Source organism: Pocillopora damicornis, chromosome 10 (genome assembly GCF_964200805.1).
Source record: "Pocillopora damicornis chromosome 10, jaPocDami1.2, whole genome shotgun sequence".
Lineage (NCBI taxonomy): Eukaryota > Metazoa > Cnidaria > Anthozoa > Scleractinia > Pocilloporidae > Pocillopora > Pocillopora damicornis.
Genome location: NC_142679.1, coordinates 13,890,651 through 13,911,642, shown reverse-complemented (window position 1 = coordinate 13,911,642; position 20,992 = coordinate 13,890,651). Strand labels below are relative to the sequence as shown.

General features: G+C 39.6%; 4 protein-coding genes and 1 long non-coding RNA gene across 6 annotated transcripts; 1 reads left to right on the top strand and 4 right to left on the bottom strand.

The window, feature by feature from the left end:
- Positions 1 to 307: 307 nt before the first annotated feature.
- On the bottom strand, positions 308 to 2,194 carry LOC113675474 (uncharacterized). The gene has a single exon (XM_027192058.2). It carries the CDS (start codon positions 2,192 to 2,194, stop codon positions 1,292 to 1,294), a length of 903 nt encoding a protein of 300 aa, XP_027047859.2. The 3' UTR covers positions 308 to 1,291.
- Positions 2,195 to 2,825: 631 nt separating this feature from the next.
- LOC149039026 (uncharacterized) lies at positions 2,826 to 4,423 on the bottom strand. The gene has a single exon (XM_089185140.1). It carries the CDS (start codon positions 3,853 to 3,855, stop codon positions 3,118 to 3,120), a length of 738 nt encoding a protein of 245 aa, XP_089041266.1. The 5' UTR covers positions 3,856 to 4,423; the 3' UTR covers positions 2,826 to 3,117.
- A 3,723-nt stretch (positions 4,424 to 8,146) lies between these two features.
- LOC149039025 (uncharacterized) lies at positions 8,147 to 13,697 on the top strand. Of its 2 annotated transcripts, XR_016180496.1 has the most exons (6): positions 8,147 to 8,985; positions 9,663 to 9,783; positions 11,416 to 11,488; positions 12,192 to 12,300; positions 12,746 to 12,843; positions 13,416 to 13,697. It is a non-coding gene; the product is annotated as an uncharacterized LOC149039025 (long non-coding RNA). The 2 variants fall into 2 exon arrangements; XR_016180495.1 differs by lacking the exon at positions 11,416 to 11,488.
- Positions 13,698 to 16,365: 2,668 nt separating this feature from the next.
- LOC113675490 (uncharacterized) lies at positions 16,366 to 17,573 on the bottom strand. Its single transcript, XM_027192084.2, has one exon. The coding sequence runs from the start codon at positions 17,520 to 17,522 to the stop codon at positions 16,803 to 16,805; it is 720 nt and encodes a 239-aa protein (XP_027047885.2). The 5' UTR covers positions 17,523 to 17,573; the 3' UTR covers positions 16,366 to 16,802.
- A 756-nt stretch (positions 17,574 to 18,329) lies between these two features.
- LOC149039024 (uncharacterized) lies at positions 18,330 to 20,308 on the bottom strand. The gene has a single exon (XM_089185139.1). It carries the CDS (start codon positions 19,822 to 19,824, stop codon positions 18,949 to 18,951), a length of 876 nt encoding a protein of 291 aa, XP_089041265.1. The 5' UTR covers positions 19,825 to 20,308; the 3' UTR covers positions 18,330 to 18,948.
- Positions 20,309 to 20,992: the final 684 nt, after the last annotated feature.

The following is a 20,992-nucleotide window of genomic DNA, read 5'->3' as shown; positions in this document are numbered from 1 at the left end:
GTTATCTCTTGTAACCTGTTTGATGACATTTGTCCTGATATGGCATGTGGAAGGAAAGTGCTGATAACTGGTGCTGGAGATGAAGAGTGAACACACCTTTTTCAAACCTTTGACCCCCAAGAGTGACCAGCATCTATTTTTTCCTTACAATATCACCCCTGAATCACTCATTAGGGTCATGAGAGAAGAAAATAATCACCAAATTAATAAGCTTGTGATTGTTAAACAAATTCTCCTTGTCAGTACCTTAGGAAATGTATGGATCACAGTATGGAGAATCTGCATACTGATGTTAGGGCGAAAAGGGTTAAAGCTGAATGCTTACTGTATTTCCTAGAAACACCCCTGTCCAACGATTCAAACACAAATACTTCACAGACCTTTGCTAGAACTTATTTTCTGGTGTCATTTTATACACTGCTGTCTGACTATTCAAACAGAAGTACTCAAGAATACACTTTGTGAGCTGCTGAATCACCCTATCATTTTTGTAAATAATTTGGAGTGTAGGATGGAAACTTTAACACCACAAATAGAAGTGGTAGAGTATCAAGGAGACTGTTGGAATATAACCTTCTTTTGAAATGGGGGAGGGTGCAGTGCCCTTATGTACTCTAATGAATAGTCAGATTTGGATAATATTTCCAATGAGTTGCTGATTAAGTGTCTTCCACCCCAGTTGTTAGCAAAGAGGGCATGGGTCTGCCTCCTAATGCAGATAATTGCTATTTTAGTAAAAAGTAACTTATCAGGTGATCCTGTTCCAAAACAACTGTAGAAAAATAAGGTGCTACACTCTACCCTGTAATTGTTGGGCTGATTAACCTTCATTTAAAGAGTGGATCTAGAAAATTTACAAAGAAAGGGTCCAATCAGTGATGTCTCAGCTCAGCCTTTTTTCATACTGAAAAAACACCTAAATATTTGCTTGAGTGACTCAAGTGTTGGTTACAGAAGAGAAAAAATGAAGACCCCTGGAAATTAAATGGGGTGCACGGCCTGCTGAGTGGCCTCTTTAAACCTTTAAATCTGTCCACAATTTTGCCAAGTCTGGTCGGAATTTGTGATTTATCTTTAACAAAACATCATTCAGAGAAGGACCGCAAATGGGTTACTAGGCATACTTGATTACTATATTGCTAATCCTGACACAGTAGCCCATTAACGCAGTGAGTTTTGCCTCATTCACATTTTTCTATCATGTGCTTGGCTGTACACAAGCCCCTTTTCATGTGACTGCATCTGTCCTACAAACAAACTGTTCAGGAGTGTCGCCTCAATGTAAAGCTTCCTATGCAACTTCAGTCAAGGAGCCTCTTGGCTCGTCGTTTTGAAGTGCCTCTTCGTACGTTGGAGGGAGATCAAACGAAAGGGTGCTGTAGGGAGGTGGTGACGGTGGTAATTCTTCAACCAAATCATGAATCGCTGTGCTCTCAGTTCGCTCACTAGAATATTCAGGGGGTGGTATAGCCAGCCCTGCTTCGCAAGAGTGACAGTCTTCTAAACTAAACGCGCTATTTTCTATAGCTGTCGAACGTAACTCTGTAGTTCCAGATCTAGAGCGCGGATGATGAGAGGACCGTCGCCTCCCGCGATTACTTCGCCTTCTCGACCGCCGACGTTGTCGATCGGCTCTTTGTCTAGCGTACCTGCTTTCTCGAACAAAACAACAACACAGTATTAAAAGGAAAATTGATCCGGTCAATATAGCAGCGGAAAGGAATCCCGCCTTTGTTAACATGACGTTTGAGGTGCTTTCGCAGTTTCCGTTACTGCAGTGTTCTCCGTCCAAGCATTCCCTTGAATTTCTGCAAGGTAAACGGCGATTTGGTCCCAAAGGTGAAGTTAAGGTTGAAGTTGATGTAAAGCATGCTGTGGAACATCTCATGTCTCGGCAACACAGAGAATAGTTCTGGCGTCTATCATGGCAATCGCCGTCGACAAAACAACGTTTGACAGTTGCGCTAGAGTTCTGAGTCGGCACACAATGAGAATGTTGGCAACTCTCTCCTTTATGACACATTTTGTCTGTCAAACACCAACAATCACTTCCCGCACGGCAGTGTGTCCCACAGCAAATCTGCCCTTCCGTACAGTCGTCGCGTTTTGAACATTTCGAGCAAGAAATTTCCACGAAAAAACTAACAGAAAGAACCAGTATCAAATCAAGTCCATAAAGCTTCTTCTTCGCCATTGACAGTTAATAAAAGAATCTTCTGCAAATCAGCACAATAGATGGAGCAAAAAAATTTCAGCCACGCGAGGGTTCAAATTTCATCTTGTTTACCTGAAATCGATCTTTGGCTTTCTCCCACAGTGGAGAAAGCATGACTAGATCGGTGCACGCTCACGAAAATAGACGGAAAGCAGGCGTTTGTTATGAATATCAACAGATTTTGCTTTGGTGTAACGCGAGCCTTGTTTTTACGAAAAAACAATGCTGATTATGGACGTTTTCTGAAATAAACGTCACGGCTCGGAAATGGCACGCGATCACAATTACCAGTTTCCCAGGGAGTCTGTGAGCTGAATTAAGTATGAAAATGAGGTAAATCGGAGTTAAAAAAAACGAAGATAGTTCATCTATAACTGTTTAAACGATTAATTTTACGACATTTTTTAAATTGCCTAGTCATGAGACTCTGACCTCGGTCATGGACTTTGCACCACCCATGTTTTTGTGTTTCATCGTTGCGTGACCGTACAGTTTGCTAACAGCAGTCATGGTTAATGAGTCTACCTTTATAATTTATTGTAATTTACCACCACCAGGTGAGCGGGTAATATAATTTTTGTAGCATGAGGCCCTGAAATCACGCTCCATGTAACAAAAATACCGCCTTTTATTTTCTCTCTTCTCTCTGTATAAAAATCTAAGTAAAACAAGACCTTGCATCGGGCAGGTCACGCTCAACAATTATTCCATTCATTCTGAAGAAGGCAGTCTGCAAGCAGACTGTTGCATAACATCCATCGATGAAACATCAGTTTATTCCTAAAGCATTTAAGTTTGAATAGTCTAATGTAAACAACTGCAAACTAAAATGCGTTTAAAAACTATAAATATATATACATTTCTCCCTGGCGCTTGGGCTGGAACCCATAAAATGCGTCATTTTATCTTGGTGTTTCATTGTTTTCCTCATGTCCGTCTAAGTGTCTCTCAAATTTCATTGAACTACACGATGGAGGAAAAAGTGGTTGCTGAGTAGCTGTAATTCCTTCTATCTCAATAACAGCCGCACTATTACAAGCTGCCGTTGCAGTGTTAATTTCCGCTCGATGAGATGCTCCATTTGTCTTTGCACCCTCTGTATTGACTACCCTTCGACCGCCTCGAGGCAAGAGTAATTGCCGCTTGACTTTCCTTTCCCGCAAGAAATATAGAATTGAAATAATTGTCGCTACTACTCCAAAAACGATTATAGTTATGATAAGTCCCCTGTTTCCCTTTCGTTTTCCTGTAGATTCGAGATTGTCGACGAGAACACATTTTCCTTCTTGACAGGCTTCACTTCCTACGCAATTACCATCCGAAACACAGTTCTGGTTGTTCTTGTTGTTGTAACTATTCGATACATAAGGAGGTGTATACGGCTTTTCAGTGGAGACGATGTCAGTAAGAGAGTAAAATGTAGTCTTGGTGGGCTGTGTTGGTCGACCACAAAGCGAATCTATACATTCCTCGCCACCAGAACAATCCGCGTCTTCCGAACACAGTTGTGGGCACTGAACATCCCAAAAGCAATATCCTGAGCAACATATGCCATTCACGCATTGTGAATTATCGCGGCAGGCCACACAGATACCGCAAAAGATCATCACTAGACCAAGTAAGAGCGACCAAGCGTTCATTTCTAACCAGACAGGTCTTTAGGGATCGAAAACAAATCTAGAACTGATAAACAGTGATTGAATTTCCAATACGCTAAATTCCCAGAAAACTAACAGTGCAGTCAGATTCTCGGAAACACAGGAAGTGAATGTTAACTGCAGTTCAACGTCATCGGAAGCAACTGTTTAACTTGAAGTTTTCCTTGCTGTCCAGTGGTTTCTCCAAACAGTTAATTTTAAATATGATTTAAACAGAAAGGCGATAAGGAGAGAGGGAATGATCAATGCCAAATTCGTAAAACTGGGTATATGAGAATGTATCGCAGACGGTGTGAAGTGGATTTATATCTTACGATTGATCTCGAGTTGAGTTGGGGCAAAAAAAGTTTCCAAGAAAATAACGAGGTGTTTCCTGAAGGGATTAATCTCTTCCAAGCCAGTGCCGCGCTAAAGCAAAACTAGGTTGAGGTGCAGAGGCCCGAAACCAGACTAGTCAGCAATGATAAATAGCGACGCAGAGAACAAGAGCACAGTTGGTAAGGTCTTAAAATGCATGTGAACCCCTTTGTCAGAAATAAACGTTAATAAATTGAAAGACAAAGCATGGACCCGCCCCCCCCCCCCCCCTCGAGAGAACCATTTACCATGTCACAAAGGGTTCAACATCTATAGAAAATACATTTTTCACAGCCTCCATAACTCGAAAAGTTCTTAACTTTGGGTGTGTTATTGTTAAATTGACGCACATAATTTTCCCACGTATCTCCGCATGGTATGCGGTAAAGGGAAAAAATTTAGTTATCGATCAATCAATCAATCAATCGGCAAATCAAAATTTTTCTTAAGACGGGCAAAACAGGATTGTGTCAGATTGGCAATTGGTAAATAGTGATTTGATTGTATTAAAGAGTGATCTTGTATTAAAAATTATCTCTTGACTGGCAGAAGGGAGGGGACCAATCCTGCCGTGAAACTGTGCCATAAAATAGAACGGGACCGTCCCTAGTCTGCCACTACGTTCGAATTCACCAGGAATTCAAACGGCAAAGGAAAAGAAAATTATTAACAACCAAGAAATTATTAAGGTTGTCTAAAGCTTTAAAAGTACCGAATAATTCATCGTTCTCTATCAACATGTCTATTTCCGTGACAGAACTGAACACTAATGAAATTATTAACTCATTTTTATCGGAATCTTCGCTGATATTTCACACCTTGGTGTACCGCACATCCGGGCATGAGTACTTAGATTACCTTAATTTAGTTCTTGTCAAACCATGTTTTTTAAAAGGAAAGTTGATGCTTTTCCCTTAAGCCAAGAGATATGTTGTTTACACGTTTACAGTGGATCAGGTTTGTTGCTTGCTTACAGTCTCTGATATTTTTGATATCATTAAGCGCCTTCGAACATTAGACTACTGGCGCTAAATAAATAACTCCCTTTTCTGTCTTAAATCGGCAGATGCTACTTAACTCCAGACAAACATAGAAGGCAGCACAATATCTTAAATACTGGCAAGTTCACACTGCATATTTAACTAGTAAGGTAACAACGAAGAAAGACCGCAACAATCGGTTTCAAGTGATGCACTATACGTCACAGGCTGTTCTATGGCAACAACTTAAACCGCAACTGGAGGCACAAAAGTTGTCAACGGTTTGTACACTAAGGCATGACGAAGAAATACTGCACATTACTCCGACTTGTCAGTTTTTTGTCTTCCCCTTGTCACTGCTTCCATCTTTAAGTAGCTGTTACATTAACTGTAACGATTCTTCATTGCGTCTTCATAAGACGGCGGAGCCTGCGATGGGAGTTTCCCATCACTTGACATGTCATAAGGGGGGAGGGGTGGTGCACGTGGTAGAGGGTAGTGGGGTTGTAGCGAATGTATCACGGATGGCATTTCTGTTGACTGCTCGTGATGATCTTGAGCCCTTTCGTTCATTCTAGTTCGAATCAACCGGATCTTATGGTTTGCGAAGCACACACCAATCACCAAAAGTATTACAACGACTGCTGGAATAATAAAAGGCAACAGAGAGACGACCAGAGTTCGTGTATTTCCCGATTTTGGCACATCTGTGTCGTCATTTTCTTTTCTCATTTCCTTGCACTTTCCATCGACGCAAATTTCCGTCACTGGATCGCATTCATAACTGTGATGACATTGCTTGGGTGGCAAGGTGTCCGTTGTGCACTTGTTACTGAAGCAGTTTTCTTGCTTTGAAATGTCGCAGTCATCATTTTTAAAGCAGTTGTTCCCACAATATTTCCTGAGGGAGCATTTATCAAAGCAACACTTCCTTCCCCCAGAAAGATAACAGTCATTGTCTTCAGAGCATGGAGTAGCGATAGAAATCGAGGCTCTAGATGCGACGACGACTATGAAAAATTTGATAAAAGCAGCCGAAGACATGAAAATCAAGGAAACTTCCTAAATTCTGAGAATTTAATATATCGTGACCGATATCGCTCCCGGTATACAGCGCTCCTCCAGCACGTGGCAGTACATAAACTCTTATGAATTCGTATTCGTTCGTTGTATGTTAATGATATTGTCACTAAATGCTAATAAGAAGAACAATTAGCAACGCTTGAGAACATTTATTCAATCAACCAATGCTGCAAAGGATAATGATTTTCGTCGGGCGGTAGGGACATGACTGAAAAGCCGGCGAAAGGACATTAGCTACTGAAGTCAGCGCTAGACTGAAAGTTCCCTTTATCAAAAGATCAGATACCGTGAACATACGTGTGGCTCTATAAGAACATCCTCAACTTATACACTGAAGTTTACGGTAACATGTTCAGCCGTTTTCGGGGAATAGAGGAGCGAGGGGGGAAGGGTGGAGATCATCATTTGTTCTGTGGATCCGCCTGACTGCGAGGTGACCGTGAGGGTGGGGGAGAGGACTAGTGGATTTGAAATATTTCATACTCATGACCCTGATCTTGACTGTAATTTTAAAACTGTAGTTCCATTTTCTTCTTTTCTTTTCTTTCTTTTTTTTTTTTTTATTATTATTATTTTTTTTTTTTTTTTTTACCCACAACCCGCACCCGCCATCCACGACCTCTACCGACGACTCACGACATTAAACTACACTTGCCTCTGTTGACAACTGAATATTTTTTTATTTAGTTGCTTGTTTTCACACTAATTTGCCAACAGAGACACTTAACTTTTAAAAGAGAGACAAAGATAATTCATATTTTTAAAATTCAATTCATAAATGGCATCGCGCATTTGCATATGCTTACAATTATGAGGTATGAACACTTTCAAAGAAAATGTGATAACCTCGGGTTTGCAAACCTGCTATGATCTTTGATGATACTGGCTTGGTAGCTTTTCTGTTTGAGATGTCGTTCAAAGCCGGGTACGGCATCCCTCGCAGTGGTGTGGGCTCATAGTCTAGTCATCTCCATCTTTGGTTCTGACACGAACTTGCTCAGCAATTCATTGAGCAGCGCAGGAGGAATTTTTTCTACGTTCCTGAAGTCTACCTTCCTCTGAAGAAGGGTTTTTAGCAGGCTTACGTCTCTGTTGGTCTTTGCTCTGGAGTTTTTGTTTTCTTGCTCATCCATGAAGTCATCTCTTATCTCTCAAGGGGAGCAAATCTTGGCACTTCTTCCATTTTGTTTTGAAAGAAAGCCGTCCGCTTGTTTCCCTCCACTGTGAAGAACTACCGTTTGTGTCTCTGATTGGACGAAAGATGAATTTTCACAATCATTCGCTTTTCTGATTGGTTGGTTGGGTATTCCGTACGAATTTTACGCGGACTCTATGCGTAAATCTCAGTATGTATGACTGAAAATCAAGTGTTCTTTATTGTTCTTCTCACTATTGAGGGTCCCCAGTAGGTTTTTCGGGATCCGGGAGGGAGCGAAAAGCGGGATTGTTACAGATCACGGGAATCGACGATTTCGAGGGACGGGATTTGGAAAATAATTACTTAAACGAACCGAGAACCGGGAAGTCCATTGACGAGAAATTATACAGAAATTGATCAACGACAAAGTCCGAAAAAGCCTAGCCTCACACGCAGGCGTTTTTAGGAGATCGCGATTCCCTTCTCCCCACCAAACGCAGAAATGAAAAGCGATCCCCCTAAAACGCCTTCGCGTTCGTGGAAGGCTTAAAAAAGCTGCACAAAGGTTATTAGGACAGAGTTAGCTGGGCACGTGCCAGGCACACGGCCTTTGCCCTACGCTGCTGTTTTCATTGCGACCCCTCGGCGCGGTGATATCTGGACGTTCTGAGCCTTTGCCTGTCCTGTAATGGTGACCTTTGATTTCTTGCTGACCGAGCAATTTACCTCTGTTAGAGAGAAATTCAGCCGGGTGAAGCAGTCAGCCTCGAACGCTCTGAAATCGAGGGGAAGCAAGAAAACAGGGGCAACATGAAGAAGAGAAAGATGAGATATTAGAGTACGATTCCCCAAGCAGTGATGAAGAATCGGATCAGTCATTTCCGGAAGTCGAGACGGCACGTGATGATGGTGACATTCCATCTTAGGAACGTGAGGCTGATTTTTTCCTAGGAAGAGTTTCCCGCTTCGGAAGAAGTCTTCGCTTCAACAGCAGAATTGGGTTCAGTTAATTGTTCTATACTTGCTTTGTTATGGAGCTATGTGATTGCCTCCACCTTTTGTAGCTTTATGCATAGCATTCCCTCGTTCCCGTACTTTGCTGGATGAAGGTTATGCCTTCACCTTCAGCCCCCACTAAAAAATATGCTGCGTTGGCCCTGAGGAGGTACGTCATTCGTGCAGATCTTTGAAAACTTCTAAAATTTAACGATTTCATCGTTTTGGTGAAAAAAGATAAACTTACGCCTCACGGTGACCAAAGACTTCAACGGATCATTGCTGGTTGAGGAATTCTTCTCCCACCGAAAGGCCTTGTCTGGCTTAATCAATCCCCTGGGATTGCGAACTGACCTTTAATCCCGTAATCCACGGGATAGCGGGATTAAAGGACCGTTTTGGGGCCATGGGACCGTTTTGGGGCCATGGGACCCTCGCTATCATTTAGTGACGAACTTTTCGGCGAATTCGTTTTTGCGACGTTGAGCTGAATTTTCCAAGTCATGGCTCACTGACAACTGTCTTTGGCCTTTTTGCTTCCCAGATCTGTTGTACATGGTATGTAGGCATGTGTCTTAACAACCGTTACAGTCTCGCCTCAATCATCTCCGGTTTTATCTTATTTTGTTGCTGTGTTTTGGTGATAATTTTTCTTATTGCCTCTTTGGGCTTGAAGTGCTAACTAAAGGATAAACTTCGGTGGAACGTATTTCTGACAAGGCCCCCAAATCCCTCACCTCTGTCAGTTCATTGTTTATTTATTTAGCCTTCGGTCTAACCAGTTCATTTATCTCAAAAAATGCGTGAGCTTTGTCTCATGAGTTTAAACTGGCGCCGTTTTCTTCATGTTCATGTGGTATTCGAAACGAATGGCGCCAGCTTCATTCTGTCTTGTTTATTTCAGCAGAATACTTCTGCCATACGAAATGGATTTTGAGTCAAATTGTACTATGAAACTCGCACATTAAAATTATCAAACTTTCTCTGATACTTAAATATCATTATGAGACGAGTGATATAACAAATGGATAATTACTCAAGGGGCTGGAACTCCTTGTTTCATTAGAATGTTAACTACAGTATTTCTGTCGTATTTAAAAGCGAATTTCGGGTTAAAATGTGTTCAAACTAATTTGACTTGCATTTCACTCTGCCAAAATGTCTTTATCCTTTAATTTTTATTTCCTAATTGAGACTGATGATAGGAAATAACTTTTATGTTCTCTTTTGTTTAGGGAGATGTGAAGTGACCCCACTACAAATAGTTGGTACTATGGAAAGAATGGATTGGTGTGACATTTACTATGGCAAGCTGGTATCCAAGAGAATGTCATTAGTACCTGAAGCTTACTACTGGTATAGATTATCAATTTTTTGTTCTCTTCAAGCAACTTGCCTCAACTAGCTTATGCTATATCAACTTGTGTCTATACTTTTTTTGCAACTATAAAATTACCCATAAAAGTTTTGAAAGTTTTGTCCAAATTTCAATGGAAGAGAATATGAGGAGTGATCAAGTGAAATATTGTCATTATTGTCAAGAGTGTTTGAGCTTCCAGTGAGAGCTTAAGTGACTGATGTATGATTTGTTTGCTTTAAAATTGGCACAGCCAAACTCCTGGCTAAAAAACTATAAATTTCCTCAAATAGGCATCCAAGCCAATGCCCATTATTGCAGAATGTACAATGTCAAAGTCCGATCCCCTTTTGAGTTTAAGTCTCATTTCTCTAAAATCTGATAGATGTTAAATCATCCATTTTCATAAAGAGATCAACAAACCTCTCCACATTAGTTTAATCTGACCTCATTTAGTCTTGCTCCCAGGAAAAAAAAAGAGGCTTTTGCAGGGCATGGAATTACACCTAATACAGGTGCCAATGTGACTAGATTTTTCACTTTGGTGGCCAAATCCTGAAAATTAGTCACCAAATTGGCAACTAGAATGTTTCATCATAACCTTACCTAGAGATATAGTGAATAAAAAAGATTTTCAAAGATAAATCCGCGGTAAACTTCCTCACTAATTTTGTTTCCAAAACACAGCACATGCATCTCGATCAATAACTAGATGCTATCTTGGATTTAGGTGAGCTTGAACGTTGCATATTATCCATCCTAGTGCCCACTTTGAAGCACATAAAAGATCTTTTCCCTAGCTTAATTTCTAGAACGATGACAGCATAAAAAAAGGTTATTTTTGTCTTTGAAAATGGCAAACAGCTTTATTTTAGTTGGCTACCACTTTGAAGAATTTCGGAGCCAATTAAGTGGCTATCAGAAAAAAAATTAAATTTCACACCTTGTTTTGGAAATATTTTGTTTTTTATCCTCACTGTTAAATTTTAGCCCTACTGGTTCTTTGTTGTTTGGCATGTAATAAGAGTTTTTTTCAGACCATCGAATTGTCACCTAACTCTTGTAATTTAAGGGGTTGGAGGATAAGGTTGCAAAAAGTATATACAATTTTGTTGTGCAATTGAAATGATAAATGAATATGAATTTTATTAGGAAATAATTGATTTATTTAACTATTTGTATTACACTGGAAGCCCAAACTAGTAGTTGTTTTAATTCACAATTTCCCCACATCATTGATCATATCTGATGATATTTCCAGGACTAATGATTCAAGAGACTTTCCTTACTCCCGGACCGATATAATCCATAATTGTTCCTCCAGTTCTAACAAGCTCTTTGATGTAACGATGGTATCTCTAGTACTGACATTGTCTTACCTTTATTTACTTGACACTTACCCTTTTTGTTTTGGTAATCAGCCCCGCAGGTTGTGATTCATGACAAAAAAAACTTTTGAAACAAAACATTAACTTCTGTAAATTTTAATTTCTGGCTAAAATTGGAAGTACATAGCACTAGCAGTACAAATGCTCACAGGAAAGTGTGTACTTCAAATGATTAACATTAACTTTGAGATAGCAATGACACAATAAAAGTAAACTATCCAATTCGTTTGATCTCTTCAACAGGCCTCTTGCATCCTTCACAAATAACATCATTTACATTGATGGCCCAAACAATCACAAGACAAGACTCTAAGTTGTTTGTACAATCTTTTGCTTTTTGAAAATAACTTCCTTCCACACACCACACAATAATTTTAAGACTTAGCTGCTTCCATCTAAGTTACAGAGGGGAACAAGAGAGGTTTTCTGAAATACTCCACTGTTCTTTTCGGACATATTTTTCTGCTTCTTTTCTTTCTTGATTACCAATGCAGGCCCATGCTAGCGGTTTCTCACATCAAACTAAAATAATAATTTACAGAATATGCACAACAAAATGCCCCTCTGTTGATCAGAGGTAGGAGAGGTGGAAAAAGAGAGTGGGGCCAAGTGGCTGGGGTTGTAACAGAAGGAGGCTGGAGGGAGACTGGTACCAATTCTACTCTATCAGTCTATACTTTTCTCGGACCCATGTTGCATGTTCCTCCTCAACAGAAATCATTACAAAAATCAGTCTGACCAAATTCTGATCCTGCTGATTTGCATCCTATTTTAACAATCCTAGAAAAACACCAAGTTAACATTAATACTTGCAACTTTGGTTCGATCACTGATGATTCTCTTTTTTCAGAAACCCATCAGTGGCATACACCAATTTTCACCCATTGACCCTAAAAGTAACTGGTAGCTAATTTCTCCTTACAATATCACCCCCTAATCACACATTAAGGTCACCAGATTAAAGACAATGATCACCAACTGAAGAAGCTCTTGATTGTTAAACAAATTCTCTTTATCAGCATCTTAGGAAATGTCTGGAGGAGAGTATGGAGAATATGCAAACTGGCATTAGGGTGTAAAGGGTGAAACAAAGAAGGACATGGCAGCTACTTGCTAGTCACCTTCAAGGTATAAAAAGCTTTTTGATTAGTAGAGTAACATATATGTAGAAATATTGCATGTCAGACTGGCTGAAAACAAGTGCATTTTTCATGTAACACAGGTGCGATGTTGTATCAAGAGTGCAAAGTTGTAACACAGGTGCAAATTAAATGTAGCACACCTGCTGTCAAAGTTTTGAACTGTCTTGACTTTCTGTGAAGCCTTTTTTTGCTTCTAGTAAGAACAAGAGTTCTAGTACACTTTGGTACAAATTTGCTGTCTTTGAAAATTTTACTTGTGCTTATTTACACCAAATTGTAAGTGAAATGTTATTACCAATACTAATTTATCACCCCTTGGTGACACTGATGTTACATGCATCCTTGAGAACTCCCCCACCTTCACCCTCCCCAAGCTATGTCTTGGATTGTAAAACTAATCTTCCCCACATGTACATCGTTTATGTTTATAGAAGGAATCCACTGTAGGGAATGATGCTGGAGAAGAACTACAAAAATCTGTCAATCAAGTGGAAGATGCCTCTTTCTAGTTATCCAGAGGATAAAAAAGGCAAGTATGGTCTGATCATGGTTAGCAGGGGCATAGCAAGAATATTTTATATGAGGATCTTTACCTTAGCAGCTAACTCGGAACCATACCAGGTTATTTTATTGCTAATGTCCATCTCATTTTATTCACTCTTTGACCCTTAGTGACTAGAATCTAATTTCTCCTTACAAGCCACCCCTGCATCACTCATTAAGGTCACAAGTTTAAAAGAAATGATGAACAGCCAAAGATACTCCTGATTGTTCAAAAAATTCTCCTTGTCAGTGCCCTAGGAAATGTATTGATAACAGTAGAGAGAATAGGTATACTGATGGTTAGAGTGTAAAGGGTTAAACAAAGAGAAAGGCTCCATAAGGAGCTTTTTTCAAAGTCTCAATTTGGCAACCATACATCATAACATGTTCACCAGATGTAAAATTTTTGGCCACCACAAAAAGGTTCACAGGGCAACTCAAGGTTTAGTACAAGGATAACCTAATAGAAATAGGCAAATCTTTATAACCAAAAAGAAAAAAGTATCAGTATGGGTTGTAACTTTCAACCATAAAAATACAGTAATTAAAACATTACAGATTGCTACCCAACCACCAGATGCTGGCTGCCACATAGGCAACATTGCCCACAGATCAAGTATTGAGGCCAAAATGTTTTCTTCTCACCATTGGTACCCAAGTGGACATAACTCAGAGAGCTAAAGAAAAGTATTGCCAGCAGACCATGACCTCCTTATTCAGCCCTTAAATGGATAGATATATGCAAAGCTGTTTACTCTGCAGTCTAATATCTTAAAGATGACAAGACATTGAAAATCTGTTCTGTAACTGCAAGTTTATTATAAAAAATATTTATATTCATATTTTTCCATAGTTTTCCTTTGCTTCTTTTTCTCTTTTTGAGGCTTAAATTGTTAAGGGTAACATGAATAAAATAACTTTTACCATTAACTGACAAAATTTACATGGAAGTGGACACAGCTTCCTCCTTAAAGATGTGACACAAAGTCTGAATACCACATACATTGCAAGATGTCTCAATAACAATACAGTTGTACCTTTAACATAACAATGCTTATAGAGATTGTGTTAAGTGACCAAGGCTGTTTGTGAAATGCCTCCATTGCAGTAACTTCTAGCTAGAATAACTTGGCCTCATGGAAAGCCATGGCTTTCATCTGGTAGACTTGTCATACAAGTCTCAACATTATCACAGAAAAATACACATCTCTTCAATTTTTTAGTGCAAACACTAAATTTTAAGAAAAAAAAAATTTTCTTTGCAAATAGCTGCTGATATACTTTTTTATGGAACAGTACCAGCTCAGTTGCTATAAGTATCAGCATTACAAATTCTGTATAATGAAAAACAAAGCTGCCCTAATTGACTGTTGCTCCATTTTCAAATAAGTTTTAAAATCTAAATGAAGAATTGCTAGGCACTTTGATTTCTTTATGACTAAAGGCTTCAATGTAAAAGATAAATAATCCTACACATTTTCAAAGGCTTTTTGGTAACATCAAACAACCCCTAAGGTAAGCAATTGATTAAAGTGACAATGGAAAATGGTGTGATGATCCAATAAACCCAGATTAATTGAAATTTAAGGTTATCAATTGTGGATGTCCACTGATAAAAACTGATACTCAGACTAAAGCCTAAAAGTTACCCATTTTATCATTGACGCCTGGATAGTTTCATGGCTAAAACTTAATTAACGATCAGGTTTTTTGAGACAAGTTATAAGAACTCTTACTAGAAATTGCTTTTTTTCTGTCTTCCAAACCTTCGTTTACTAAACTAAGAAGAACTTCCAATTCTGTGATTTCTCTAGTTCACCCAAAATTGTGAGAGCTCAGTAGCTTACTTCCTTTAAATAAAAAGCTGTTGTGCAATGGTTCTGGAACCCACTCATGTTTCCCAGTCAATCCGCGTGATTCACCTATGTACTAAACTAAATTCTGCATGACTCATCCTGTCTTGCAATCAAAGTTGTCCCAACAAAAAGCTACTCTTCAGAAAGAGAGCTTTAACTAGAACTCTTCTTTGTGGTGATATCACATGCTCAAATGTAGGGCTTAAAAACTACTGTACAGCTAAGCTGCACAGAACTATAAACATTCAGTCCTGGGGAGACTAACTATCCCGCGAGGATTAGACATATATAGGAGTGTCGAGCCCCCAAACCCACCTCCGTATACCCTAGCACAACTAAAGCTTTTAACCATGAACATAATTACTACTTTGTGTAACTTGATTCACATACTACTTTGATTTGCTGTTCATTTCATCATCAAACATCACCGGATAAGCCCTTGGTCACACCAAAGGCATCGAAGAATTCCTGACAGCCTCATCGTAACTTGGTGGAGGTGGTAATTCAGGCTCGTTTACATGATTTCCTTGACTCTGTAATTCCAGTGAACTGTAAGGCGGCGGTCCATCGGCTGGTAAAGGAGGAGGAGGAGGAGGATAAGAGTTTTCTTCGAAATCAATCACAGTGTTATTGTGAGAAAAAGCACTCCCTGAGTTCATTTCTACTTGCGTGGCTTCGTTTACGGAGGGTCCTGATGTCGTCTGTGAATTTCGCGTCACTGGTGCGCGATTAGGTGGTTTGCGAGCTCGTTTGCACATGTGGTACAAACATGAAAGAACTGCACTAACAGCGACGAAGAAAATTATTCCAATCGTTCTGCTTCCGGACCAAAAGCTCCCACTAGAACTACCAGTGCTATAGTTTCTCTCACAACGGTTTTCATAGCTGCAGTGATGATTTAAAGGACAGTCACTATTCCAAGTGCATTCGTTTGTTGACGGCGGATTCCAGGTTGAAAAAGGGGCTAAAGTAATGGTAGAACGTTTGCAAGAGCCAGAGTCACATGTTTGAGATGTAAATGGACAATCACTATCAACTCTGCATTCGGGGCAGTAGAGAAATTTGTCAACACAGTCGCCCAAACAGCATTTCTGACTGCTCTTACAATTCCAATGACATCTTTCTGAACTAACGTTGGAAGAAGAGCAGATTAAAGTCAACCCAAGCGAAATCAACCAAATATACATGAACACGAAGCGTCCCCTACAATGGCACAACGGGAAAGTCGTTTTCGAGTGACAAACAATAAACGAAGGGAATTGTTCCTCGATAGAAATTGCCTTGTAATCTCTCCACGATTACGTCACTGTTGCCATAGAAACACAAGTAAGATTAGAATATGATGTAATGTCTTTTTCAAGGAGTTGAAATGCGTTCGAACTTAACATCGTGGAATGAATCTGGGTGAAAATCGAGTGATCTTATCAAATTTTAAACCTATTTACTGTTATAAAAAATTCACCTATTAGTCTGAGAACAAATTTTACAGACTTCGTAATAAATAGCGTGGGTTGAGGGGGTTTGTGAATGTAACGCAATTTCTGTGAACACGCGAATTCTTGCCAAAAAGCCCTGTTTAAAAATTTTTATTTTGATCGTCAAGGACAAAGTTGGTTTTGGAAGGGAACAATGAAATTAAGTCACGACACCAATTCTGATTGAATGATTTATATAAACTTCTCTTACAGTCTACAGAGTTACGTACAGTATGTCGCCCTGAAGTGATCACGTGCTGATTTAGCTCTAATCCTTCCCAACTAAAAGTTAAGTAAATAGACTTTTTCCGTCCACTTTGTATAACAGTATATTTAAATTGCGCCGTCTTTGTGGGTTCATCATCTTTGCCATAACAGGATCAGACGAAAAATATTCGTTATTTGTAACAATCGATCTGGTGGCTTCAGTCGTTTCGATTCAAACATCAACAACTGAAAATTTGACCACGCAATATAGGAAAAAAATAGCTCTATTATGGTCAAGTTCTAGCTCAGGAAGTGTAACAGCTACATCTTAATTAATAAAAGCAACGATTTCGTGAAACTCCACGCAGCCGAATTTAGATCAACAGCAAACTGATCGGCCATCATCGCTAAAGATCGCAATTCTTGACAGCCTCGTCGTAAGTCGGTGGAGGTTGTTCTGTATCATTGCTGTCATCACGTTGTTGCTGGAATTCTAGAGAACTGTACGGTGGTGGTGCATCCGGCGGCAAAGGAAGAGAAGTTTGTTCCAAGTCGATCACAAAACCCCCATTCGAAACCCCGGCTCCGGCTATTTGCATATCAACTTCGGTCACAGTAGTTGGCGCTGTTGCCACACTTTCCCGGCTTTCCAAAGTTGTTCGCCAGGCATTTCGCGTCGCGAGTACCCGATCACGAATCCGTTTTTTATCTCTCTTGTAAAGGCAATAAATAATGAATATCACCAATACCACCGATACAAAAACGATTATTACTGTTCCAATCAGTTTAGTTCCTATTAATGGAGGTCTTGAAGTGGTAGATACACACTTCCCGTCCTCACACACATGGCCTTCTAGACAGCGGGCATATTCGCCGTTGCAGTAGTAGTTATTCGAGTCTGACTCATAACAGAGGCCATCTACTCCACATTTCTTCCCGGACGAACAATCCTGATCCCCAGAGCATCTCTCGCAAAACTTTTTTAACTTACAGAAACCCGACGAACAGCAAACGTCTTCATGACCGTAGTGGGAACAATCCCAATCGTGATAACATCTCTCTGAGCTTCGAACACTATAGGCGAAGGAGATAAAAATCAGCCCGAGCGAAACCAACCAAATATGCATCAACTTGTTGGCGTATTCGTAAAACAACAAACTTAAAGTATAGAAAGAGTTCCTAACCGTTAAGATTAAACTTGAAATTAACTTTATAGCCTACCAATGCGTCACGATTGCCAAGGAAACACTGCCAAAATTGGAAAATAGGGTAATGATATTTCCCGTTTTTCCTTTGTGCAGCCAATATGATGTAAAATATTTTGTCGCCCTATGAATCGTATACGTGTTTCAAACGAGTATTCGATTAACAGGGAACCATATTCAATATGGTTCCCTGATCACTGAATTGTTTTTATGAGAAAACACTCATAAAAACAATTCAGTGATCATCGAAACAAACGTTAGTCAGTGACCAAAACACTCACGAGGCTTAAATTGCAGTTTGCTAAACATTGTGACCATTAGCACACTCATTTTTTTCAGTTAGCTTTCTGTGTTACCTTTGGCGGATTGTTTAGTTTAAATCCATATCAAATGATGCAAAAAAAGATAAAAATAAAAATTCGTCAACTCATTAACTATGAAATATCAGGACAAATTAACAGACCCCTGCTGATCTGTGTGAAAAGAGCTTTTCTTTCCAAAAACAAAATTCACAAACAGCACGGAGAAAACATTTAAGAAATGAGTTGACACCTTAGTGAAACGTTTCCTTTTCTTTCAATATTTTTTCTGGAGTTTTTAAATTTACTTTTCCTTTAATTATTTTTTTATTATTTTTTAGTTTTTAGAGGGAGGAGGGGGGGGGGCTGATAATTAAGGTTGGCAAAAACTGAATCGACCAAACTCATCTCAGAAAGAAATCAGGGCAAATTTCTTTTAAAATATTAAGTTTATTCAATCCTTTTCTTCCCCTTAAATTATGAATAAACTTTGAATATCCAATTTACATAATCAGCAGTTATTTACCTTACCCCGGTTGCTCACAAGCGCAACCGCTAAAAAATTTATTTCATACATGTTATATACGCGCGGGCTGAGAGCTTTAGCAGAGATAAGAAGGATCATATTTAAATTACAATTTGTTACGAATTTTCACCGAAAGAATTTTGAAACTTCAAAAACTGTAGGGAAATAAATAATCCTACTTATTGAAATAATTATTTCGTGATTGATTAAAAATTTATTGAAACGCGTGAACAAATCCAAAAAACAAACTCGAAACAATTTCATTTCCTTGAGCGTTCATCGACGTTGAAATTTCAAGCCAAAAAATAGATGCATGCATGTAGCGACGCAGTACAAGTTGTCTTGATGCCTTTAGGCTCATTATGGTTAAACAATATTCAACGCAACATCCTGTTAGTGTCCAATGAGGGCGTTATTGTGAGTGCTTGTGCTCTGCTCAATAGACCATAATAAATAAGTACATCACTAGAAAAATTCACATACAAAGACCATTAGAACTAGGTAATTTTCCATAGGTTTTCCGTCACAATTTAGTAATATCTGGTCCTGTATCTTTGCCGTTCTCTCCATCTCCTGGTTGCTCAAATTCCAATGAGTCGTAAGGTGGTGGTGCTTCAGACGGAAGATGGGACACTGCTTCACAGCCAGTGTCACCATCAAAAGCAAAACTTCCTGATTGCATTTTCACACGTTCTCCTTCGTCGCTTCCGTGTCCTTGTTGTTCGAATTTTAGGGAATTGTAAGAAGGAGGCCCATCGGCCGGCAACGGAGGAGAAACTTCTTCCATCGGTATATCAACAAACACATCCCCCGCTCGCAGGGCAGCATTAGTTTCATGATTTGTGTTTGCAGCCGGGCGTGCATTCCTTGAGATTTCAGTGTGACTTTCATGTGGGACTCTTTTGAGTCTCTTGTGCAAGAAAAATGAGCATAATATGAAAATCATTAAAATGGCAATGACGATGAGCGAGGCTGCGAGTATCAGTGGAGAACGGTTCACAGGATTTTTGTCCTCTTGGGGATGGACACACTTTCCGTATCTGCACACATGAGAACTCAGGCAATCGTCGTCTGTGGAACAATTTTCATCATGTCCATGTTCTTCTGACATTGTTGAAGGTTTTGCGCGCGTAAAGGGAGTGAGAGGTGGTGCCAGAGTTACTGGAGGACTAACACATAGACTCCGGTCATCACTGAGATGTAAAGAGCATTTTTTCCCGCCAGAGCAATCGGAGTCGTCCTTACACCAGACGCAAAGCCACGAATAAGTGCACATACCCTTTGCGCAGCACACTTTAACTCCCTCACATTCCCCATCGTGGTGGCAATAGTGAGATAAGACAGTGGAAGTAAAACAGATGAAGGCCAAGGCTAACGAGAGAGACTTGAAGTAAGCCATTAGGTGATATTTGAGATAACGATCTCTGCACTGATGGGCGCACGAGTGACAATGTAAATAACCTTTTTATAACAACAGAGTCACTGCTTTATAACAATATAGACTAATTGTGATTGTTTCGTTGCCAATTGTGTCTGTTCTAAACTTGGAACATTGTTTTCATTTATCGGTGAATACATCCTGCCTATCTGAAGCAAGGTCGCGTCATTACACTGACCCGGAAGTGACGTTTTCGCTGGCACGGTGGAGGGGAGGGGAGTGGAGGGACTGTTCATTATACATGAATCAATTTTTGCCTCAAACGTTGACGATCGTTATTTGTCTCCCACGTATAAATACGTCTGATAAACACTAAGCCTTGTATACCATTCCAGATATTATTGTATGGTACAATTGCGTTTTGACTGTCATGGGTAAATGTACCTTTGTTTACGATATTTGCTTGCATTTAAAATTACATTAGGACTTAAAAGGGAGCAGTTCTTTGAAACCACCGCGGGAATGGCATACATTGTTATTCTTAAGTCGTCTTTCAACCGAAAAAAAATGAGTGAACCAAAAGTGTTAAATATAACATTGACCATGGGATATACAACCTTTTGTCATGTGGAGCACAAGTTAAAGGAACATACTGCGAGAGAACTGACAAGCGCTCTGTTTGTATTAAGTTATGATCGAGGACTCTTATGATGCATGATAAATCACTATAGAATCAGCATAATTTCGATGCGCTTAGCGAACACTTCCGAACAAAAATACCTCCAAAGAGCTTCAAGGAGTCCAACTGAATTTATAGAGAGAGGTAATCGTTTCAGAAAAGCTCGAATCAATGTTTTTCCTACATGATTTATATGATTCGCGATGAATAGAAGTCATTGGCACTAGAAGTTCATAGTGTGCCACTCATCAGTAATGATCGGTGAAAATGCAACGGCCGAATCTATACATCAATGCTATAATTAGTCACAAGGCATTTGCTCTGACTGAAGGAATTCTTCGTCACTACCGCTATAAGATGATCACTTCACCTCGTTATTTTCATATCTTTGCAATTTAAATCCCGCAGAACTTTGGGGCAGCGAAGCAACAAACGGTAAAAATGGACAATTTTCCTCCTTCATAAAAACAAATACGCAACCACTGGCAACAGAACTTTCTCGTTTCATTT